The following is a 22178-nucleotide window of genomic DNA, read 5'->3' as shown; positions in this document are numbered from 1 at the left end:
GCTGACAAATAAACATAGTGGAGTTAAAAGTACAATAGTTGTACAAGATGCAGTGGAATACAGTAATAAAGTATCATACAATGGAAATATAAGTGCTGGTTTCTCACAGTTGGTCTCAAGTACACTACTTGAGTAAGTGTTCTTAGTCATTTTTCAACCCCGTCCTATACTCTGTCCACAACATCCTCTCATCAGTAGTGTAGTGATAGCTCCCTCTAGTGCTCACTAACAGAAATGAACAATACAGTTTGTCATGATAGTTAATAAATGTCAGTTAAAATGTACCTCTCTTTTTGTGTCTCTCAGAAAATAAGTGATACTGGCTCAGTAAAAATAAACTGATATTTATTGAAGAAATTATATGTATATGTATATATATATATATATATATATATATATAGATATATATATATATATATATATATATATATATATATGGTCCTTCGTCAAAATAGAAAAAAGATCCGGTATGTCCAGCAATGAACACCACAACACCACATGCCAATGCCTGGGACTCCCTACCAGTCAGTCAGAACTGAAGAAGCCTTTTGTATATATATATTATATATATATACAAAAGGCTTCTTCAGACTGACTGGTAGGGAGTCCCAGGCATTGGCATGTGGTGTTGTGGTGTTCATTGCTGGACATACCGGATCTTTTTTCTATTTTGACGAAGGACCATATATATATATATATATATATATATATATATATATATATATATATATATATATATATATATAATAAGGGGCCAAATGTCTAAAGAATCTGAAGCAAGTCCAGTGACCCTTGATTGAGCATTTCTGGATAAAACAAGACATGCTAGCAGCTCTATGAAGCAGTGCTAAGAGATAAATGGCAAGTCAGCATCAGAGGTGTTATGTAACGAAGTATAAATACTTTGAATTCAAAGTATCTTTGAAGTACCGTAGCATCGACAGGCTCTGCAGTTATCGTTTCTGCTCAACGGTCCATGCAATCCTCCTGAACAGTGTCAGTGTCAGAGGCCCTGCTCCTGTGCAGGGAGTGGGCCGGGGTCTCATTCACTGCCCGTCTGTCACTCTCTCACACACATGGCATGGTATGTTTTCAGTAATGCTAGCGGTATATTATGCTAGTTTTTATACAGTCTTTGGTCAGAGCCAAATATCAAAACACAGGAGTAATAATGTGATGACCATGATAGGTACAATGGGTATTATGTATTATATATACATAATATATATATATATATATATATATATATATATATATATGCTTATATATATATATATATACACACGTAAATATACATACATATATATACGGTATATATTTATGCTATATATATATATATTTATATTTATAATATAGTGAATTGTTATGTATGTTTATTTCTGTACATTTTTTTTAATGCATTATAAGGTAGAAGAAAATAAAGCCATGGTTCATTTAATTCTCAATTTGTTAATTTTTTTAAATTGATTTATTTTTTCTCTTTAAAGAACCAATAACTAGTACCGTACTGCATCGATAAGCAGTATCAGTAAAAGTAGTGGTATGGTTAAAATCTTAACAATACCCATCCCTACTCATTACACCTTTTTCATTTCTGCTTGTTTTCATCACAGCTTGTCATTGTTCAAAAAACACACACAAAAAAACTATCCAGATAAATCATGCCATCCGGATAGAGTGAATGTGATTTTGATTGGATGATAAGTATAAACATATATCATTCCAACACCCTATTGGTTGTACGTGACCCACATCCATCTGCACATGGCACAAATTACGTACACTCCAGCAAGAAGCAGCGGCGTACAGTATGGAGCCTAGTACGAAGATGTCCGTGTCAGAAACTCAAGAGAACTGGAGTGAAATGTCCCAACCAAGCACCAGCAGAGAGGTTGGTATCCAGGAACACCAGCCAACCCTTCTACATCCCTGACCGTACCTTGAAGAATTCTTTGAAGTGGTTGGACGCAAAAACAACTCCTTTTGAATGCGCTATCAGCTCTCACAGTCCAAAGACGTGCAGGTGTTCATTGATGACTCTAAATTGTCCGTAAGTGTGAGTGGTTGTCTGTCTCTGTTTGTCTCTATGTGCCCTGTGATAGACTGGCGTCCTGTCCAGGGTGGACCCCGCCTCATGCCCAATGGCTGGGATCGGCTCCAGCCCCCATTCTTCCCCTTACATTACTTTTATACTTTAAGTCGTGTTGAAACCAGTGCTTTATTACTTTTACTTGAGTAAAAGGCTTGAGTTGACACTTCTACTTCTACCGAAGTATTTTTAAACCCTAGTATTGATACTTCTACTTGAGTCATTAACTTGAATACTTTTGACACCTCTAGTCAGCATGCAAACATTTTCACAACGGCAATGCTAACATGTTGATGTTGAGTATGTATGTTTACCATTGTCACCAGCTTAATTCAGCATGTTAGCATTCTAACATTTGCTTATAAGCACTAAAGACGGTAAGTACAGCTGAATCTGATGGGCACATCATTAGTTTTGCAGGAATTAAGTCATAAACCAAAGTATTGGAGAAATTGAAATGGTGACCTGATGATGTTGCTAGATGAAAATTCAGGAGACCTTGATTTTTAGAGCTCATGCTCTGGGATCATGAATGGCTGTAACTAATTTAATGCCCAATCAATACAATAGATTTTTTAAATAAAAAAATAAAACTGTCAACCCTATGTTGGCACTACGAGACAGGTTTAGGGATGAAGAAAATCTTTACAAATGATCCACTAGGAATGATGTCTGTTATGAACATCAGGGCAATCTACCCAGTAGTGTTTCAGTGTAGGCCAAAGTGGTGGACATACAGACATTACCATCCCTAGAGCCATGGCATGGCTAAAACTCAATTCTAACCTAATGTGTAAATGTGTACACATAATACAAATGATGTGTTTCACTACATTCATGTTCATTTTCTGTTTTCTGGCTACCCTATCTAAAACATACCATATAGGCTGTGCATAGAGCATCTATCTGGAAGGTGGTAACAAAATGTAAGTGGAGACACAGGACATAGGACTCTCTGGATCCTCTTCTGTCTGGTGATCAGAGTGACCCTGAGGCTGGTATCCACTAGAGCTTCTCTCTAAAGATGTTCCCTCCTGAAACTCAAGACCTAAGTGTGACTGCTGATCCCCAGGCTGCATTATCACATTGTACGACAGGTTAGGAAATACACTTCTGAATGGAGAAGATTGCAGTCCTGACTGAGATGGGATGCCTGCAGTGGCTAAAGTCAGGGGTTGTGGGGTGCACTTTCTCAGGGGCTGGTTGTAGTAACCCTTTGGAGTTTGTGAAAAAACAAATGGCCTGTCCTCCGGGCTGATATAACCACTCATTGGAGCTCCTGAACTACAAAGCAGCTCTGGGACATCCAAGAAATCTTCTTCAACACTCTGACACTGATCCATGTACGGCGGACGACATCTATGTTCAGCCTGGAAAAAAAACCAAAACATGACCTCACATTAATTTAAAGATGCATGGTAGCTGGGTGTGCAAAAATGCTGATAACCTCTGAATCAATGAATCACCATAGTAGGAATGCTAAACTTTATTTTCACTGAATATTAAAGGGATACAACCCCAGTTCAAGTGTTGTTCCAGCGCAAAATCATCCCATTGTCTGTTTCAGCACTTGCATAAATCAAATAAGCCATCAAGACAGTTTTTCTACACATAAAACAAGCATCAATGAGCTCTTTCCGTTTGGAATCACTATGGTAACTGACTTGAATGGACTTTACTATGAGAGGAGCTGGTACAGGGGCCAGTAGGTAAGTCTTTAAAACACTCTTTTAATAAACTCTGGGTTCACTAACTGCGTTGTTGGTAGTTGACAACTGTATGCAAGTGCTGAAAAAGACCATGGGATGATTTACACTGTAAGTGTAAATAAAGTTGGAGGACTCACATGAGACACAGTTAGATAGGACTAACTGCAGTCATGCCAACAGTTCTGTGCAATGCTGAGGCAGAGCAGGGATTTGAGCCAAATTGTAACTTCAGCATGCTATCATACTTACAACGACAGTGCTAACATGCTGGTGCTAAGCATGTTTACCATCTTAGTTCAGTGTGTTAGCACACTAACATAACAACTGTGACTGATGGGAATATCTTTTGGAGGTATTTGAATGATTGGACAAGTAAGAATTTGACCTGATGATGGCACTAGAGGAAAATCAAGAGATCAACAAAATTATCCAGCTGTTCAGTCTGACATAACACCCTTTCAAAATACGATATCCGGGTCCAAACGCTCCGTTGAAACAAAACAGACACAACGGCCGAACATGTGAACAATTAGGATCATCTCTTTAGTCACTTAGTCATCTTTTTCATCGATAAGAAAGAGGTCAAATGACAATTAAGTTGTTTTTTAAAAACTCAGATCTGTTCAAACAACCAGGAACAAGGCACTGCTGTGTTGTAGAAATACGAGGCTCGGACCAGGAAATCATATTTTGAAGGGGTTTTACATCACGTCTTCACAGCCGGATTACAATTCATCCTGAGGGGGACGTGTATCAAATTCCATTGCAACCCATTCAATAGCTGTTGAGACAGTCCACTCAAAACCACAAATGTGGACCTCATGATGGCACCAGGGGGGAAAAAATCCATCCTCTGAGACCTTGGATGTACAAAATGTCATGGCGATCCATCCAACAGAGGAGATATTTCCGTCTGGGCCACAGTGGTGGACCAACAGACTTCCCCACCCATAATGTCACTCAATGGTATCTGTCATTTGACCATCCGTGCCTTTTAAATGTCCACATCTTTCAGGCTTCACACCTCAATACCAAGGCAAATCTCTTGTATGTGAACACTAACTCTAACCCTGTGGAGCGAACTGAAGAAATTATGTGAGTTAGTTGAGTAATACACCTCATCACCAGTAAACAGATGTGTGAAATTAGTGGAGTGCCCCTTTAAGGCATTGTGAAGACCTACCGGTAATATCAACACTGGCTTTGGGATCGAAGGATAGACCCTCTCCTTGATACTGTTGGGTGTAAGAATGCATGGAAATAAATCACACAGCTTTGGCAAAAACATGCACTCAAATGAAACCATTAGAGTACCATCAGAAAATAAATTTGCTGACTCACTTACCATGCCCAGTGTCTGTAACAAACGATAGTGATGAGGGAGAGGAAACCAAAAACAGTGACCAGGGAAATCACGACCACTTTGATCAAGTCATCAGCTGGTGAGTGAACAGGAGTCAATCAAATAAAAAAAGTAACTAATGCAAGATTTGATTGTGTTTCCACACATCTACCAAAGAAAATGACAAAAAGTGGTCTGAAAGGGAAAAGAAGCGACGTACTCAGCGAATTCAAGGTGGCCGTAATGAATGTGGTTCCACATTCTCCAACTGCTGTCTGTGCCTTCACTGTGAAAGTGTAGGAACTGATTTGAAGGTTTCTTGCTGTCAGGCTGGTGGCCTCAGGATCATCTAAACCAATCAAAAGATATCGTCATTACTAATACTGTAAGCCTTCTGAAGAAGCATCAAGGTCACAACGTAACAATATTGAGGTGCTGTTCAATCGGTGAAGTCAGAACCTCTGCAACATACAGGTATGTGTAGATATAAAGGTAACACTTTAGCTTCTCCTATATTAACATTTAATATTATCAGCAGTTAATAATTGTTGTTGTATGCAGCTATGAGGACATTTTAAGCATCAATGCACAGCATTTTTGCAACAATTTTAGTAACTGCTTGCAGCTTCTGCTCAAGGGTGGTGAGTTAAAGTGAAATTCCAGAGTAAATTCATCCCAGAATCTTTTTGGCTAAATGCACTCATCAAATAAGCCATCGAAACAATTAATACGATATCCTGTAGAGTCGCTGACAGTCGGACGTGACTGATTAGCTCGGAGCAGTGCGGTGAAGGCATTCAAACGTCTTTTTTAACCACTAATACTGCTCAAAATAACACCAAACCTCTGCAGCAGCATGAGAAGAGTCCTTACACAGAAAACAAAGCACCAATGGGCTCCTTCCTTTGGGATTGACTTTGGTAATCCACTTGAATGGACTTTACTATGAGAGAAGCTGGTACAGGGGCCAGTAGGTAAGTCTTTAAAACACTCTTTTAATAAACTCTGGGTTCACCAACTACGTTGTTGGTGCTTTGTTTTCTGTGTAGGGACTCTTCTCATGCTGCTGCAGAGGTTTGCTGTTATTTTCAGCAGTATTAGTGGTTAAAAAAGACGTTTTGATGCATTCACGGTACTGCCCCGAGCTAATCAGGGTTAGCCGCATTCGGCTGTTAGTGACTGTCTGGGATTTCTCGTAATTCGAATATATGTGTTAATAATATCATTATGAATAGGTTTATTGTTAGATTATAGGACATTTATAGGCACAGAAACACATTATTATGCATTCATTAGTAGGTTTATAAATCCTTTAACAAAGCATTATTCTCGCTTTAGATCCGGTAGCTACAAATGCATAGTTAACTGTTAATATTAATTGTTAATATTTTAATTGTTAATATTTTAGTAAACTGTTAATAACTGTTAATAAATGTATAGTTATCTGTAAATATGTTAGTAAACAGTTAATAACTGTTAATAAATGCATAGTTAACTGTTAATATGTTAGTGAACAGTTAACAAATGCAAAGTTAACTGTAAATGTGTTAGTAAACTGTTAATAACTGTTATTAAATGCATAGTTAACTGTAAATATGTTAGTAAACGGTTAATAACTGTTAATAAATGCATAGTTAACTGTTAATATGTTAGTAAACGGTTAATAACTGTTAATAAATGCATAGTTAACTGTTAATATGTTAGTGAACGGTTAACAAATGCATCGTTAACTGTAAATGTGTTAGTAAACTGTTAATAACTGTTATTAAATGCATAGTTAACTGTTAATATGTTAGTGAACGGTTAACAAATGCATTGTTAACTCTAAATGTTCTAGGAAACTGTTAATAACTGTTAATACATGTATAGTTAACTGTAAATATGTTAGTAAACAGTTAATAAATTTAATAAATGCATAGTTAAATGTAAATATGTTAGTAAACTGTTAAAATACATTTAATAAATGCATAGTTAACTATTAATAAGGGCACAATTAACTGCTAATCAATGCATAGTACTGTGTTTCTTACTTATCACATAATAATAAATAATAGGGGGAAAATAAAGTTGATGCTGCAATAGTAAGGATATATCTATATATTATATGATATATATTCTGTATATGATCAAATATAGTAATGAAATGTAATACTTTGGTGAACATATGGTAATAGGTGTAAATTTCTACAGATAATTATAAAAAGTTGAATGGGGGGGGGTGATATACTTTGCTCCTTCTCAGACACATATGATTCATTTATCTATAAATGTGACTAGGAGTATTTTGCCTTGCCTTGTCACACTTGTTTGAAATAAAGAAGAATGAAATGAAAGGTTTGTAAAGGTGCATCCTGACATGCAAATGTCTTCTTATATCTGCATTAATATAATCTCATAATATCTACAGATTGAGATTGTGTAACAGGTGCTGTGTGTAACCCTTATTTGTCACAATACCTGTACTGAAACTGATGACTTTATTGTTGTTGTCCGAACAATACAGGACATAGCCTTGGATAAAAGAAGTCTGCTCTCTGAGAGATACAGGCTCCCAGGATACCTCAAAATCCGATTCCTGTTGTCTCCCCTTCAATGATTTAAACAGGCCGTCCTCTATACCTGAAAGGTGAAACATGGGGGAAACATTGTTGGACAAGGTGCTATTTTATGGCACGGCACATTTTTTAAGAACGTATTCTGTGCTCCACTGAAAAGTTCAACAATTCAATCTTACTTTTCTCACTGACATAGCCCTCTCTTCTTTCTAGAAGCACAGGAGCTCCCTGGGTGCAGGCGTATATGGACAAAGAGTATCTGAGCCCATCTGTGAAATCCTCTGGTGTGGAGAAATAACAGGAGAGAAGCATTGTAACCCAAGGGAATGTCATGTTACATAGATAACAGTTTTGTAGGCAAAGAATGAGACTAACTTGAAAATATAATGGCATTAGTCTCATTAGGGGGTACTTGCAGCCACTCCACAATGCGCTCCCCTAAGGTAGGACACCAGTCCACTATGTAGCCACAGCTGGCTGAAGGACTGGCAGACCAGGACAGGTTGAATCTCCTGTTGCTGCCAATGATCCAAGAAGTGTTCACTTTGGTTCTGTCTGAAAATGAAGACTCTTTGAAAGTTAGATTTGACATAAACATATAGCTGCAATTAAGGGTACACTCACACTGTCCATCCGTACCGTGCCCAAGCACGTTTCACGCTTAAAGTCTAGTTCGTTTGACCAGTATTTGGGAGAGGTGGGCTTTTATAAAGCACGTTTGCACATTAACGAGCACAAGCATGAGCACGTGTACGAGCACGAGGCCTGCGGCGGTTCTGACGTCATTTTATGTGCGCCTGTTGGGACATAGAAAAAAGAAGGAGGGACCATGCGCGGACATTTAAAACAATGGCAGCGGATGGTTCATGTCTGTGTGATGCGGAGGTGGAGTGTTTACTGCGCTGCTTTCCATTATGTTGCCAAAAGACTGCACGCTTTTGTAAACAAAGCGACGCATCGCGATGACGTTAATCAATGTGACGTGTGACGTGTTACAGCATGATGACGCATAGGCAGCAAGAAGCATCTGCCGAGGCCCAGGTAGTGTGAGTACAAATGGGTATGGGCCGTGGGGGGAGAGGGAGGGGGGGACAAGTACCCTAAAGCACGGGGCGCGGTACGGATGAACAGTGTGAGTGCGCCCTAATTGGCAGAGTAGATAACATCTTAAAACCAATCCTACTGAAATTGGATTCTCCCCTAACTTTAATGTGTTAGCTTCATACCTGCTTTGAGGCTGGGGATGGTGATGGTTGATGGGTCTGAGCTGCCGTTTATATTCCTAGCTGTAACTGTGACAATATACTCTTCAGTGGGGTCCAGACTGAGGGCAAGACTGTGGATGTTGAGGGACACTTTGGTTCTATTTTGTAGTTCTCTCTCTGTGGTCTTTGTCCAGGTCACTTCATATTCTGTGATGTCTCCATGACTCTGGTTGGCCAGAGGCATCTGCAGAGAGGTAACATCAGGACTTTAGCTTACCTACCAAAGGCTCAAGAGCAGGCTCATCAATACTAATTTCTAAAATGTTTTAAATAATAGCTTTATTAAAGGTTGAATATGTAGAATCTTTATCTCTTCCTCCCCAACCGGTGCAGACAGATGTCCGTCCTCCACAGAGCTGGGTCTGTTCTACATTCCTGTCTGTTACAGGGAAGGTTTTCAGTGCCACTGTACTCTATGGGGGAATTGTTGGGTCTATGTTAATCTTAAATAAGTCATAAAGTGTGGTCTATACCTACTCTGTAAAGTGTCCTGAGATAACGTTTGTTATGATTTGGCACTGTAAATAAAATTGAATTGAATTGAATTGAATTGAATTGAATTTAATTTAATTGAATTGTTGTTGGGTGCAGCTACTGTAGGCTGGCACTGGGTGAATCGGAGTTTGCTTACACCAGGCCACACGTCATATTGAGGCGCCGGCCGTATCGTTGTAATAATGCAGAAATCCTCTAGGGGGCGTTAGAAGTTACGCACTATAGCTTTAAGTTAGGGAAAGGTTTGTGGACAAGTCTTGCAGGTTGAGCTTTAGCTTTAAGTTTGGGAAAGGTTTGTGGACAAGTCTTGCAGATTGAGCTGACTCAATCAAAGTGTGAATGTTTACAACTTTCACACCCCTCCCCTTCTACCACAGAGCTGATCCTCTTCCTCCAATCGAGTGCTCGTCAGTGCGCGTGCACCAGATTCCTGTGAACGCGCCTGTGTCTTCTCTCACCAATGAACAGCATGGAGTACAGGCGACATGGAGGTAGGATGGCTAACTTACTAGTAGATGGCAACTGCTAACATCATTTAGCGTATGCCTAGTTTGAGGCGTGTGCCTGTGATATTGTAACAGTGGGGATATGGGATCTGTGGCATGTGCACAAACTGTGAACTGCTGAGTGGACATGATGATACGGGCGTGATGGATTTTTGCAAAACAAACTTCAGGCTCTAGGTGCATGTAAAAACGTGGTTTCAAGATATTCACACTAATTTATATGTATTCAACGTAACCAACAATGACCCTTTTTCTACACCTAATGAAGTCGTTTTGGTACCTAACCCTAACCCTAACTGTCACCTTTTGTTTCCTTAACGTAACCGTCACAGTCCACTTCCGATTTTGTAAACTGTCATGCAAATTTTTGTGCATGCATATTTGTGAGATAGGCTACACGGTGGTGTAGTGGTTAGCACTGTCGCCTCACAGCAAGGAGGTTTCAGGTTCATTCCCGGCCTAGGCCTTTCTGTGTGGAGTTTGCATGTTCTCCCCGTGACTGTGTGGGTTTTCTCCGGGTTCTCCGGTTTCCTCCCACAATCCAAAGACATGCATGTGTTAGGTTAATTGATGACTCTAAAATTGCCCGTAGGTGTGAATGGTTGTCTGTCTCTGTTCGTCTCTATGTGCCCTGCGATAGACGGGCGTCCTGTCCAGGGTGGACCCTGCCTCGCGCCCAATGTCAGCTGGGATCGGCTCCAGCACCCCCCGCGACCCCGACCCCGGGATAAGCGGTTGAAGATGAATGAATGAATGATTTTTGTGAGATATCATAGAAGCCTGTTGAGAACACGTTGGACACATATCGTGGTCTGAAAGGTTTGTGTATGAGCCAACCATCCACCTTGACCTCCTCCCTCAGCAGAGTTTGAGGCTAAACCCTAACCCCACCTTGTAATAGTGACGTGGACTGATTGACACTGGAGTCATTTGAAAGCCCAGTGTGTCTCATCCAAACATGAAAGAGTTCCAAATCAGTTTCATATCAACATTACTGTGGTCTGCACAAATGTACATCAATGCAAAGAGTTATTTCAGGCTACTGGGCTGTAAGCAGAGAACTCAAGAGATTTTCAACATTTACCATAACAGTTCAACTGTTCAGAACAATACAGCACCTCATGTTTTTCTCATAATCTGTCCACTGCACCTTAGATTATCATATGTTTACATTTGCACTACAATTAGACTGCTTATTTATACATTTTATTTTTTAGGTATCTTTTATATTGTATTTCTATATTACTGTGTTAATGGGTCTGTGTGTAATGCTGCTGTTACACTGCAATTTCCCAGATTGGGATCAATAAAATATTTCTTTTTCATTCTATTCTATTCTATTCTATTCTATTCTATTCTATTCTATTCAACAACCTGGCAACCTAAAATGTGTTATTGAGGGCTTATAACTGATTACTTATACTGATAACTATTAAGCATTAATTAAGAACATAAAGAGCAGCGTAATAGAAAGTGGGTCCCACTCATCTGACTTACTTTCCAGATAGTTATCATTTGGTTGTCCTTCCTCTGCATCCAAACGTCAAGAGCATCTGGAACTGTGGGACAAATCAACAACCAGTGCCCAGAAAATGGAAACATCTGTTAAATTGGCATTACGGGTTAAAGTATGTAAGATTTAACTTATTTTATTACTGACCATCTCCCTTTGTGTGGAGGTTGACACTTGTGCTCCAGTCACTCCATTTCCAGAAATGTTGTGCTGTTCCACATCGTACTGTCACATTATATTTCCAATTTGGGATCAAGTCATACAAAATGACAAAACTAAGACCTACTCCAAAGTTTTCCATCTGGGAACACAATATGGACAAGAATGATGATGTTAGTGTAGTTCAGAGGGGAATCCCACATTAATCACCTCGCTGATGTCTCGCACTCCTTCTTTTGTTAACTCACTATGGTGTTTCCACCTTGGCTAACGTTTACTTGGCATGTTATATTGAGATTATAGTACTGCGGCTCCGTCCACCTCCACTTCAGGCTGACATCTCTGGCATTCACAGTTGAAGCTGTCACTTCCTTTGGAGGGAACATGTGTACTGAAACAAAAGACAAACAACAATCAGCTGAAATTAATGATTGAAAGTAAACCAAATGTTTACATTTTACCATAGAAAAATGTTCATTTGTACCTCTTTTAGTCAGGTCTGCAGTGTCTGAAAGCTCCACCTTCCCAAACTCATTTTGTGCCGTGACTGTCCAGTTTCTTTCACCAACATCTACTTGGAATTTTTGAGAGCATCTCCCCTCAGACTGCTTTGTACATGGTCTGAAAAACAAATACCAATGGAGTCTAACCTTTCATTCAATGGAGGGTCACATATTATAAGAACTGGATACGGTGCCGTCCCTCAGCCTTATGGCCAATCTTTCTCCAGCAGTCACATGCAATATTGCAACAAAAAATCCTCCTGATCTCCACTATTATAAAAGAGACGTCTGTAAAACTGTTGACAGGACAGCATCACAACATGACGTAGTGTGAAACACTACTGTGCATATTCAGTAAAAACCTCACCTTCAGTAAAAACATTCATATAACTGAATGAGCACTGTTTTGGGATCCGACATCCAGTTCCTATAAAACATCCAATACTGGATCTCAGCAGACACTGGGCGAGAATTATTATATTTTATTCATTCATATATGTTTCTGATTCATCCAGTTCTTGGGCATGTGTTTGAGTGTTTGCACACGACACCTGTCCTTATTCTGTTATAATTTGGTGGGATCCATTATTCAGCACAGCTGGGTAAGAATACATTTGGATAGTTAAGGGCTCTGAACCAAAGCGTTAGGACAAGGGTATCAAACTCAGGCCTGTGGGACAAATCTGGACCGCGGTGTAATTATATTTGGCCCGCAAGATGATATCAAGGTTCTTGATAGCGAGTATAAAGCACATACACGTCTACTTTTCTGTTGAAAAACATGAGCATCCATTCTACCAGTCTCTGCAGACAAACTTAATCCACCCCTCCCCAAACGACCAAAAGAAAGATGGAAAACAGGATCTTTCAGCAGCGGTGGGAGGCAGATTATCTGTTTATGAAGGTAAAGAGCTGTTTGTGTCGTCTGCAGAGCCACTGTGGCTGTAACCAAAGAATAAAACATACAAAACTTCACAACAAGAACAATGACCTGCACTGAAAAGGTTCAACATTACACATCTGGAGAGAAGGGAAAACATGCGTTTGGCCAGCAACTTTGTCCCAGTTTTTAAATTTGGCCCACTGTGAATTGGAGTTTGACACCGCTGCGTTAGGAGTACAACGCTAAATCGAAGTAGTAAATATTCAGTTATTTCTAAGATTCAAATCCTTACAGCTTTGTTTTGCTACTCCAACATGTGGCGATCTTAGTGTACCTTCCAAGTAGCTGATAAACTGTTTGACTCATGATGGACAGGTGCATGTGTCTCCCTACTGTCCAGTGACATTCCACTGATTCCAGATCTTGGGTTTCACACTGAAGGTCTCTGTAATCAGGTGCGTCTGAGTGAGTAAAGAACAGAACAGCCAGCCTTAATTAACAGGACATATTTAAGACCCCCAAATCCCCAGATCCAGCAAAATACCAGGTCATACTTACAGCCAATAGTAGTACAAGCGCCATTGTCTTTTGAAAGTGATTCACATTTTACATTAGTGCAAGTGCGATATGAGCCCTGGTTCAGGTCGACGGTCAGGGCATATGTCTGATTGCTGATCTGGGTAGTGTTTGTGTTAGCACCACTATACCCAGCCAGGTACATTCTGTTGAAAACTTCCCCTTCAGGCAGAACGCAGCAGAAGGTGACTCTGCTGCCAACCTTGAACCATTTGTCCTTTGGAAAAATCTCTGGCCTTCTTGAGACTTCCCTCCCTGAAAACACATAATAATGAGCATCTGAAGGAGTGCCATGGAGGTCAAATGTGTGATCATGATAGCTTGAATTTCTTTGATGATCAAAGCACGGCGATAAATATGTTGAATATTAACCAGGAAGTGTTCGTAGTTTCCATGGGCTTGTATGGTTTTTGTATCGGTAACTGAGCCTGACTGAATGGGCAGCACACTTCAGTGCCAAATATGACGTCCAGTTCCAGGAGTGAGTCGAGTCTGTCTGGTCAGGCGTCACAGCAACTTCATCCTAAAACATTTTCATAACCAAATTAGAGGTGTGCTCTTCTGTGCTACTCCAGAATCTGAGGTTATTGTTATGGAAGTCAGCAAAGTCGCTGTAATACAAATGAACTCTTACATAATGCACTTGCTTGTCTGCTATGAGCACCTGCAGCTCATAGATGAGCACGTCCTGTACTGCAGAGCATAAGGGCTCATCCTTCCACGTTAGCAGGATCATCTGACCAGAGCTGCTAAGGGTCAGATTCTGAGGTCCACAATGCAAGACACCTGAGGAAACAGAAATAAATACGATTGATTGATATACGACAGTTATAATCGTATGTCTTCGAATGTTTGTATCATTTAAATTGCATGTGCTTATTGTAATTATTATAAATGGGGGATTTATTCATGTATTTATTTATTTATTTATTTATTTACAGATACTTATTCTTCACTCTGAGCAAACTCCATCTGCTGCTGGAGCTCACTGAGATTTAGCTCACAGCTCTGGAGGAAACCTGGTAAATGGACCTGGACTAAAGATATTTTGTAATAACTGCTACTTCAGCAGGTCCAGACGCAGTCCGTCCTCACCCAGATAACGGCATATAGGTCCGTTGTGTAAGCGTCTTATACCAAACCATATTCACGCTTGTTATTAGGAGGCAACCTCTAGTGGCTGTAGTCACTATCGTGGAAGCAAACGAGGAGTTGAGAATTAGAGCGCTAAACTCCATGTTGGGAGGAAGGTCAGGGTGGTGGATATAGACAGTATATAAGGATGGACAGCTTGACAGCTCTGAGCTCCCCAAAGATTAAGCCTAAACATTTAGAGAGACACACAACCATTTACACTAACATTCACACCTACGGGCAATTTAGAGTCACCAATGAACCTAACCTGCATGTCTTTGGACTGTGGGAGGAACCCGGAGAACCCGGAGAGGCAACAGTGCTAACCACCACACCACCGTGCCGGCTCAAAGTCAACGTTGACTTTTTAAAATAAATGAACCCACTAAACCTTACTCCTAATGTAGTTACGTCTGTGACTCATCCAAAGCCAAGCCATGACCTTTTCCCAACCCTAGCCAAGGTTTTCTGCTGACTAACCCTAACCACATTATAGTTGGGTTTCACAATATAAAACAGTTTTTTTTATAATAAAACAATAAATAGTCAATGTCACTGCAGTCGCATGTTTAAAATTGCCTTTAATTGCCACCCTAGTTCCATACACTATACTGATGAAACTGAACATTACACTCAATGGCAACGAAAAATGAGCAGAGAAAAATGAAGGTTCCGTTTCAGCTCTGTCTGTCGATAAACACACTCCCTCCTTCTCAAACACACATGTGTGCTTTTTCTTTCTTTCTCTCTTTCTCTTGTTCTTCTCTCATTGTCTCTTTCCTTTTTTCCAGCGAGTCAATTCAATGACGTTTAAAAACCATTAGCAACGTCAGCAACGCAGGTGTGCTTAGTGCTAATTAACCAATGTAGATATGTCCCTACAATATTTAGAAGAGGGAGATTTTTCCCCTCAAAACAATGAAAGACAGCTACTCTCCAAAGAGGTAAAAAAAGATCATATACAGTAAACTGTATATCCTTCTTACACAGCAAAATCTCTAGTGTTGTTTTTTCAGTGCTAATCAATTTGAGTTGGTTGGTCTTGATTTCAGTGCTGCTTTAACGCTTGTAGTGTAGTGAAAAGAAGCTCTGTCGAAGGTCCTCAAGGGCAGTGGCCGCGGGTTCAACTCCGACCAACTCCGACCAACTCCTTGCTGCAACTCCTTGCTCCTTTGCTGCATGTCTCCCCCAGACCCCCCCCCCCCCCCCCTCTCTCTCTCTCTCTCGCGCCCCATTTCCTGTCTGTCCAATATAATAAAGGCTTTGAAAACTGCCAAAAAATAATCTTTTTTCTGAGAGTGTTGTCAATTAGGCGAGTTAACTGTTTGTACCTGTGACTGAGTTACATTCACTCCTGGAGGAGTTGATCACAACATCCGGTTCCGACGTGCGCTGCAGATTTCCCAGCAGGCCATGCTCTTTTGTAAATGTTGAGAATAAAACAAAATAAATGAAGTAGTTGTGATTATGATTTTTTATTCACGGCCAAAGTATCATTACTGAAACCAAATAAACATACATTAAAGAAAAGGAGGAGAAAATATATGAGTGTGTATATACCATCCAGCTTTATGTTGTTTCATAAGAAACTGTTCAGGGGGTCATTCTCCATACCCACCTTAAAATTAACACTGAAAGGGAATAATTTTGTGGTGCCATAAAACAACACCAAGGTTGTCAAATTCTGGCACTATTAAAGAGTTTAAATATGAACACTTTTCAAAGTGTAATTTTAACTCAAAATCTATATAGGTGAGAACTATATAAACTCAGGAAAAGTGTTCAAATTAACACTGTGTGAGTTGAATTGATTACATCAATGTGTACCTTTAAATATATCCTCAAAGCAATTTCAGTCCAACGCAACTGGACTTGGTTATTTGTCTAGGAAGACGTTTCACCTCTTGGACTGAAATTGCTTTGAGGATAAAGATGACCTGGACAAATGAGAGCATTCACAGACCTTTAAATATATGAGGAGCTCTTTTCCAAAACGCTATAAATCCGTTTTAATAGTTTTCAGGAAAATTACATTTTTTACCTAGACCCAAACATTTGGTTAATATTCAATTTATCAAGTCAAAATGGTTTATGGCTCAGTCTGAACATGTTGAACGGACGGACAAAACAAAAAACTCTCCCGCTTCAGAGCGCCGCCATGTTGGATCGCATAGAACGCTCCCTGAATTCTGATTGGTCGAGAGGACGTATCGCATTTAAGCTAAAAATAGGTTTGGCGCTGGTCGCGGTTTGGAAGGAACTGCATCTTGTGGCCCATTTTAAACAAGGAAATATAGCGATTTGGCATGAAACATTGATGAAGCAGTGAATAGGTTCTGTATACAGCAAAGTGGCATGACAAACTCATTTTTTTAAAATTTGGCTTTTATCTCGTTTTGGAAAAGAGCTCTTCATATGTTTCCCAATGATCTCAGACACCCCTATAGTGGACCATACCATCTGAACCTAGTCCGCTTTACCAGGTCTGCGGTTGTCACACAGAACTTAGCCACTTTTTTAAGTGTTTCCGCAGGATGGTTCTTTTACATGATTCCTAAAACAATATCCTGAAACACACATGACGTTTGAATATGCAAAACGTTTTGAACAATAACTGCTAATAATAATTAAATAATAATAATAATAATAATATCCTACATGAATAAAGATATCTGCACCATAAATTGATGCAGAAAAGGCACAGATTTTTGCATAATAATTTACCAGAAGGCAGGAAATGAAGTGTTTGACGCCATACTCCCCTGTTATTAAGTGCCCCCCCGTCCAAATGTTGAATCAAGACCTATGCCCTTGCCCAACACTGCATGCTAAATATACTGTATCTCTTCATTACCAATAGAATGTCAGTACCAGTTATGAAACATTTAAAATAAGCACTGTCAGAACCAACAGTTGTGTTTAAACTATTCTAATTATTACAGTAAATAGGCTGCATAAACACTTAGAACCTACAGTAAATTACTGTATTAAAATGCAATTTGCATTAAAAATTCTTGTGAAAAGAGGGCAAAATTTCTTATGCTGTTAATCAGCTGTAAAGAGTCTCTGATCATCTTCACAGCTGCAGGCTATTCCAAGTTAAATAATGACACTCACCATGTTCTTGGCCGTTCCCATCTTGTGTGCTCTTACAGAACAGTGAGAGCAGTAATAACCCTGGGATCATCATAGTCGCCTTCACAATGACCTCTTGTGCTCAGTTGTTATTCCTTTAAGGTAACCTTGTTGGTGGACCTCGTGGATGTGTCCTCATAGAGAAGACATCCACCCCACTGTGGAAATGATGATGTAGATAATATACAGTACATTTCATTAAAGAGCATATTCCTGAGGTATTTTTATGAAGATGAATCAAAATACTTACATGACTGGTTATTGTGGATCTCACACAGGAAAGAGTGCCAAGTGACTCCCTGAAGAAACACTCCCTTCAAAAGTAGCCAATTGAAAATCCATTTGCTGTTTGAGCTCAAGATAATTGTGAAATCCATGTGGACCTCAGTGCAGGAAATGAGGAGGCTGCTTCTGGTAACTGTGCGTCACAGTGGCCAGATCAGACATGCCTAACATGCACTCAGAAGGTTCACATTCTTGGAAATGACTTTCCAAAACAAAAGCAAGTTTCAGTAGCTCAGTGTGGCAGGCCTCCATAATAGCAGGGTAAATACCTCTTTACTTGTTGGGGTTCATTTTATCAGCTGTGCTGTTGAGAGAAATCAGGAATCTGACGACTTCTTGACAATGTTTTCTGATGGAAAACTCCCTCAGCTCTGTGATCCAGACATGCTTTACATGAGAACATCCACACCGACTTAAAGAGACCTCAAATATAGACAAGTATTAAAGGTTGAATATGTAGAATGAACAGAACATCGCCATCTCGTGTCTCAAGATCGTAGTCGCAAAAACAAAACATAGTTCCAGCAGTCGGGTTGCCAGGTTTGTTGCAGAGTGTGTCAGTGATCAGCCTGCTCCATGTCAGTGATGAATCAAACAGGGGAACCACTCATTTGGACTCATCAATGAATTTACAACAGTTTTTAACGTTAGCCAGTCTTCATCTGAAGTCTTTCTGTGAGTGCTGTGGAATCCATTAGCTAGCTCTCAACTCAAAACAGACAAACCTGGCAACCTGCAACGCCCAACGCTATTGGCTGCTACAATGGAAACAGAATGGGACAGAAAGTCATTGTCAAACCCGTCAAAATTTTTTAAAGTATTAATACAGACTTAATATTTTTTTATGGAAAAGCAAAACTTTCATTCTGTACCCCTCAAAACGCCCCGTGCGTGTATTATTTAAAAGATATATATACATATATATACCTTTTTTATAAAGATTCTACATATTCAATCTTTAAATAGCAAAGTCAAGTGTGTGATTTCCATCAGTCCACTTAAACATGTTCCTCAACGCAGTGAACTCAGTAGCAAGTTTACAGTGCAATAGAAGAGAAAGCTGAGAGCACTGAGTTACTAAAGTGCAACAGGAAGAGTGGGAGTTAGTAGTAGTAGTGACACAACAGCTCAGAGTAGACCGTATCTTCATGATTCCTCTTCCCTAATCGACTCAAACTTCATTCAAACACACAGAAGCTTTTGGGATTACACCACAACCCTCTTAAGTTAAAATAATGCAAAAAAAATAGCAGAAGTTGACCCAGCTGCCTAAGTTCAGACATCATCACTGCTCAGTTCCTTTCTCAGTTCATAACACTTGTTACACTGTCACACACCAGGGCTGCCATAAATAGAGGGAGAAGCACACAACGAAGCCAATGAACACATTATTTAGAATAACATAAGAGAGAAAATCAGTCAATCAGTAAGTTCAGTAGTAAGGTGTGTGTGTGTGTGTGTGTGTGTGTGTGTGTGTGTGTGTGTGTGTGTGTGTGTGTGTGTGTGTGTGTGTGTGTGTGTGTGTGTGTGTGTGTGAGTGAAATAGCAGGTGCAGGTTGATGTCCCAGGGAGGAGGAGACAGGCCCTTGGGTAAAACAGTGCAGCTTTTCATTTGAACAACTGGTTGAAGAGTAGGAAAAAAATCAACCAACCAAGATTTTCTGGGGTTGACCGCAGCCTTAGATTATGACAAATGTCTAACAGGATAAAATGATGGAGTGATGACAGTTTCTATCCATAAGTTTAAAGGTCAACTTAACTGTGACATCCTAATGTTTCATAACTCAGGAACAGAAAAGACATTTGGTTGGATCCAGTGGCGTGCAAAGACTTTTCGAAGGGCAGGGGCAAAAAGGGAAAAAAAAGGCACATGTAGCGCGTCCTCACCACTGAAGAGAGCACTTTAGCACACGTTTTGGCTCTTAGAGGGCACTTTAGCACATGTTTTGGCACCTAGAGGGGCACTTTAAAACACGTTTTGGCTTCCAAGAATGCACATTAACACACGTTTTGGCACCTAGAGGACACTTTAACACAGGTTTGGCTCCTAGAGGGCACTTAAGCACACATTTTTGCTTCCAAGAGTGCATTTTAGCACACATTTTGGCTTCCAAGAGTGCACTTTAGCACACATTTTGGCTTCCAAGAGGCACTCTAGCACACATTTTGGCTTCCAAGAGTGCACTTTAGCATGCGTTTTGGTACCTAGAGGGCACTTTAACACACGTTTTGCCTCCCAAGAGAGCACTTTAACACACATTTTGGCACCTAGAGGGCACTTTAGCACATGTTTTGGCTCTCAGGGGGCAATTTAGCACGTGTTTCTCAAGAATTGCCACTCCCCCCTATGCAAGCCACTCGTTGGATCCAAATTTATGTAAACAGCAACTTCAATGGTTGGCAGAGGCATACAACCGCAAGGCACTTATTCTATTTTTTTTCATAATATCTCATTTATTCATTTCATTTTGAACACATTGGGTCTCCATACCTACAATATCCTGTTTCATCATTTAACAACATGGTTGAAGGATATACAAAGAAAATAAATCAAAGTGTTTCACACCACTATTAAACCTTTAATGCGATGTGGGGTTAACCAACACATTTTGAATTGAAGACACGTGGGCTTGGGTTAAGTGTAAATTAGTTTTTCCACTCAGCCAAGAGCCTTTTGTTGTTTACACCTTGGTTAGGAGCCAGCAGAGCCACATGGATTCATGGGAAATTCCTGGGAAGAGGACAGAGCAGTCAGTCAGGGGGGCGGGGTCATGGATGGGTTCAGTTCAGCCTGCACGCAGAGAAGTGAAAGGGAAAGGCCTTCAGTGGTAACATGGACAGGATGCTCTCAGACAAGTAAGGGCGCACTCATTAGTCTCCAAATATCTGTGTATTTACACTAGTGTTTCAAACTACTTTGCTCCAGTACCAGTAAAGGCCACGGTGACTCGTCCAACTGTCACTGTAAAAAGTTGCCAGCTGTTGGGAAAGTCAACATGATTCACTGACCACTGAACATGAAATAAAAACAGTTATTCAAAGAAATGTCCGTTTTTCTTAAAAAGGATACTTCCCATACCTTAAATATTCTCAGGATGTCACGCGAGAAACCATTGGATTGTTAATGCAAGGCAAGGCGAGTTTGTTTGTATAGCACAATTCAACAACAAGGTAATTCAAAGTGCTTTACATGAAACATTAAAAGCATTGGGAAAAAAACACATAAAACATAAAAACATGGTTGCAGTTACAAAAGTTACAGTGCAGTTTACTGAAAAACAGCGGCAAATAGAAAAGTCTTCAGTCTTGATTTAGAAGAACTAAGAGTAGCAGCAGATCTATAGTTTTCTGGAAGTAAAACTGAACGCTGCCTCTCCATGTTTAGTCCTGACTCTGGGGACACAGAGCAGACCTGTCCCATGTTTAGTCCAGACTCTGGGGACACAGAGCAGACCTGTCCCACGTTTAGTCCTGACTCTGGGGACACAGAGCAGATCTGTCCCATGTTTAGTCCAGACTCTGGGGACACAGAGCAGACCTGTCCCATGTTTAGTCCTGACTCTGGGGACACAGAACAGACCTGTCACATGTTTAGTCCTGACTCTGGGGACACAGAGCAGACCTGTCCCATGTTTAGTCCTGACTCTGGGGACACAGAGCAGACCTGTCCCATGTTTAGTCCTGACTCTGGGGACACGGAGCTGACCTGTCCCATGTTTAGTCCTGACTCTGGGGACACAGAGCAGACCTGTCCCATGTTTAGTCCTGACTCTGGGGACACGGAGCAGACCTGTCCCATGTTTAGTCCTGACTCTGGGGACATGGAGCAGACCTGTCCCATGTTTAGTCCTGACTCTGGGGAAACAGAGCAGACCTGTCCCATGTTTAGTCCTGACTCTGGGGACACAGAGCAGACCTGTCCCATGTTTAGTCCTGACTCTGGGGACACGGAGCAGACCTGTCCCATGTTTAGTCCTGACTCTGGGGACACAGAGCAGACCTGTCCCATGTTTAGTCCTGACTCTGGGG

The 22178-nt window shown here is 40.4% G+C and overlaps 1 protein-coding gene across 2 annotated transcripts; it reads right to left on the bottom strand.

The window, feature by feature from the left end:
- Positions 1-1502: 1502 nt before the first annotated feature.
- On the bottom strand, positions 1503-18242 carry LOC310959156 (leukemia inhibitory factor receptor-like). 2 transcript variants are annotated; one of them, XM_083930403.1, is made up of 19 exons: positions 18115-18242; positions 17847-18022; positions 16061-16147; positions 14230-14381; positions 13968-14118; positions 13578-13850; positions 13354-13480; positions 12118-12254; positions 11882-12024; positions 11622-11775; positions 11459-11520; positions 8922-9144; positions 8071-8250; positions 7875-7976; positions 7598-7759; positions 5361-5489; positions 5144-5237; positions 4982-5033; positions 1503-3459 (listed from the first exon to the last, which is right to left on the bottom strand). In XM_083930403.1, the coding sequence occupies exons 2-19, from the start codon at positions 17917-17919 to the stop codon at positions 2992-2994; spliced, it is 2769 nt and encodes a 922-aa protein (XP_083786529.1). In that variant the 5' UTR covers positions 17920-18022; positions 18115-18242; the 3' UTR covers positions 1503-2991. The 2 variants fall into 2 exon arrangements, with proteins under 2 accessions (XP_083786529.1, XP_083786530.1); XM_083930404.1 differs by lacking the exon at positions 16061-16147.
- Positions 18243-22178: the final 3936 nt, after the last annotated feature.

This window comes from Echiichthys vipera, assembly GCF_963691815.1.
Source record: "Echiichthys vipera genome assembly, chromosome: 16".
NCBI classification, from domain to species: Eukaryota; Metazoa; Chordata; class Actinopteri; order Perciformes; family Trachinidae; genus Echiichthys; species Echiichthys vipera.
The sequence above is the reverse complement of the archived record's forward strand: the minus strand, read 5'-3'. Positions and strand labels throughout refer to the sequence as shown.

Bases quoted from the DNA above. Each gene is read 5' to 3' on its own strand.
- LOC310959156 (XM_083930403.1), bottom strand. From the start codon at position 17,919: ATGATGATCCCAGGGTTATTACTGCTCTCACTGTTCTGTAAGAGCACA. The intron at 14,119-14,229 runs GTAAGAGTTCAT...AAAATGTTTTAG, and splicing joins CAGACAAGCAAGTGCATTAT to GATGAAGTTGCTGTGACGCC. The intron at 11,776-11,881 runs GTGAGTTAACAA...TTGTGTTCCCAG, and splicing joins GCCAAGGTGGAAACACCATA to ATGGAAAACTTTGGAGTAGG.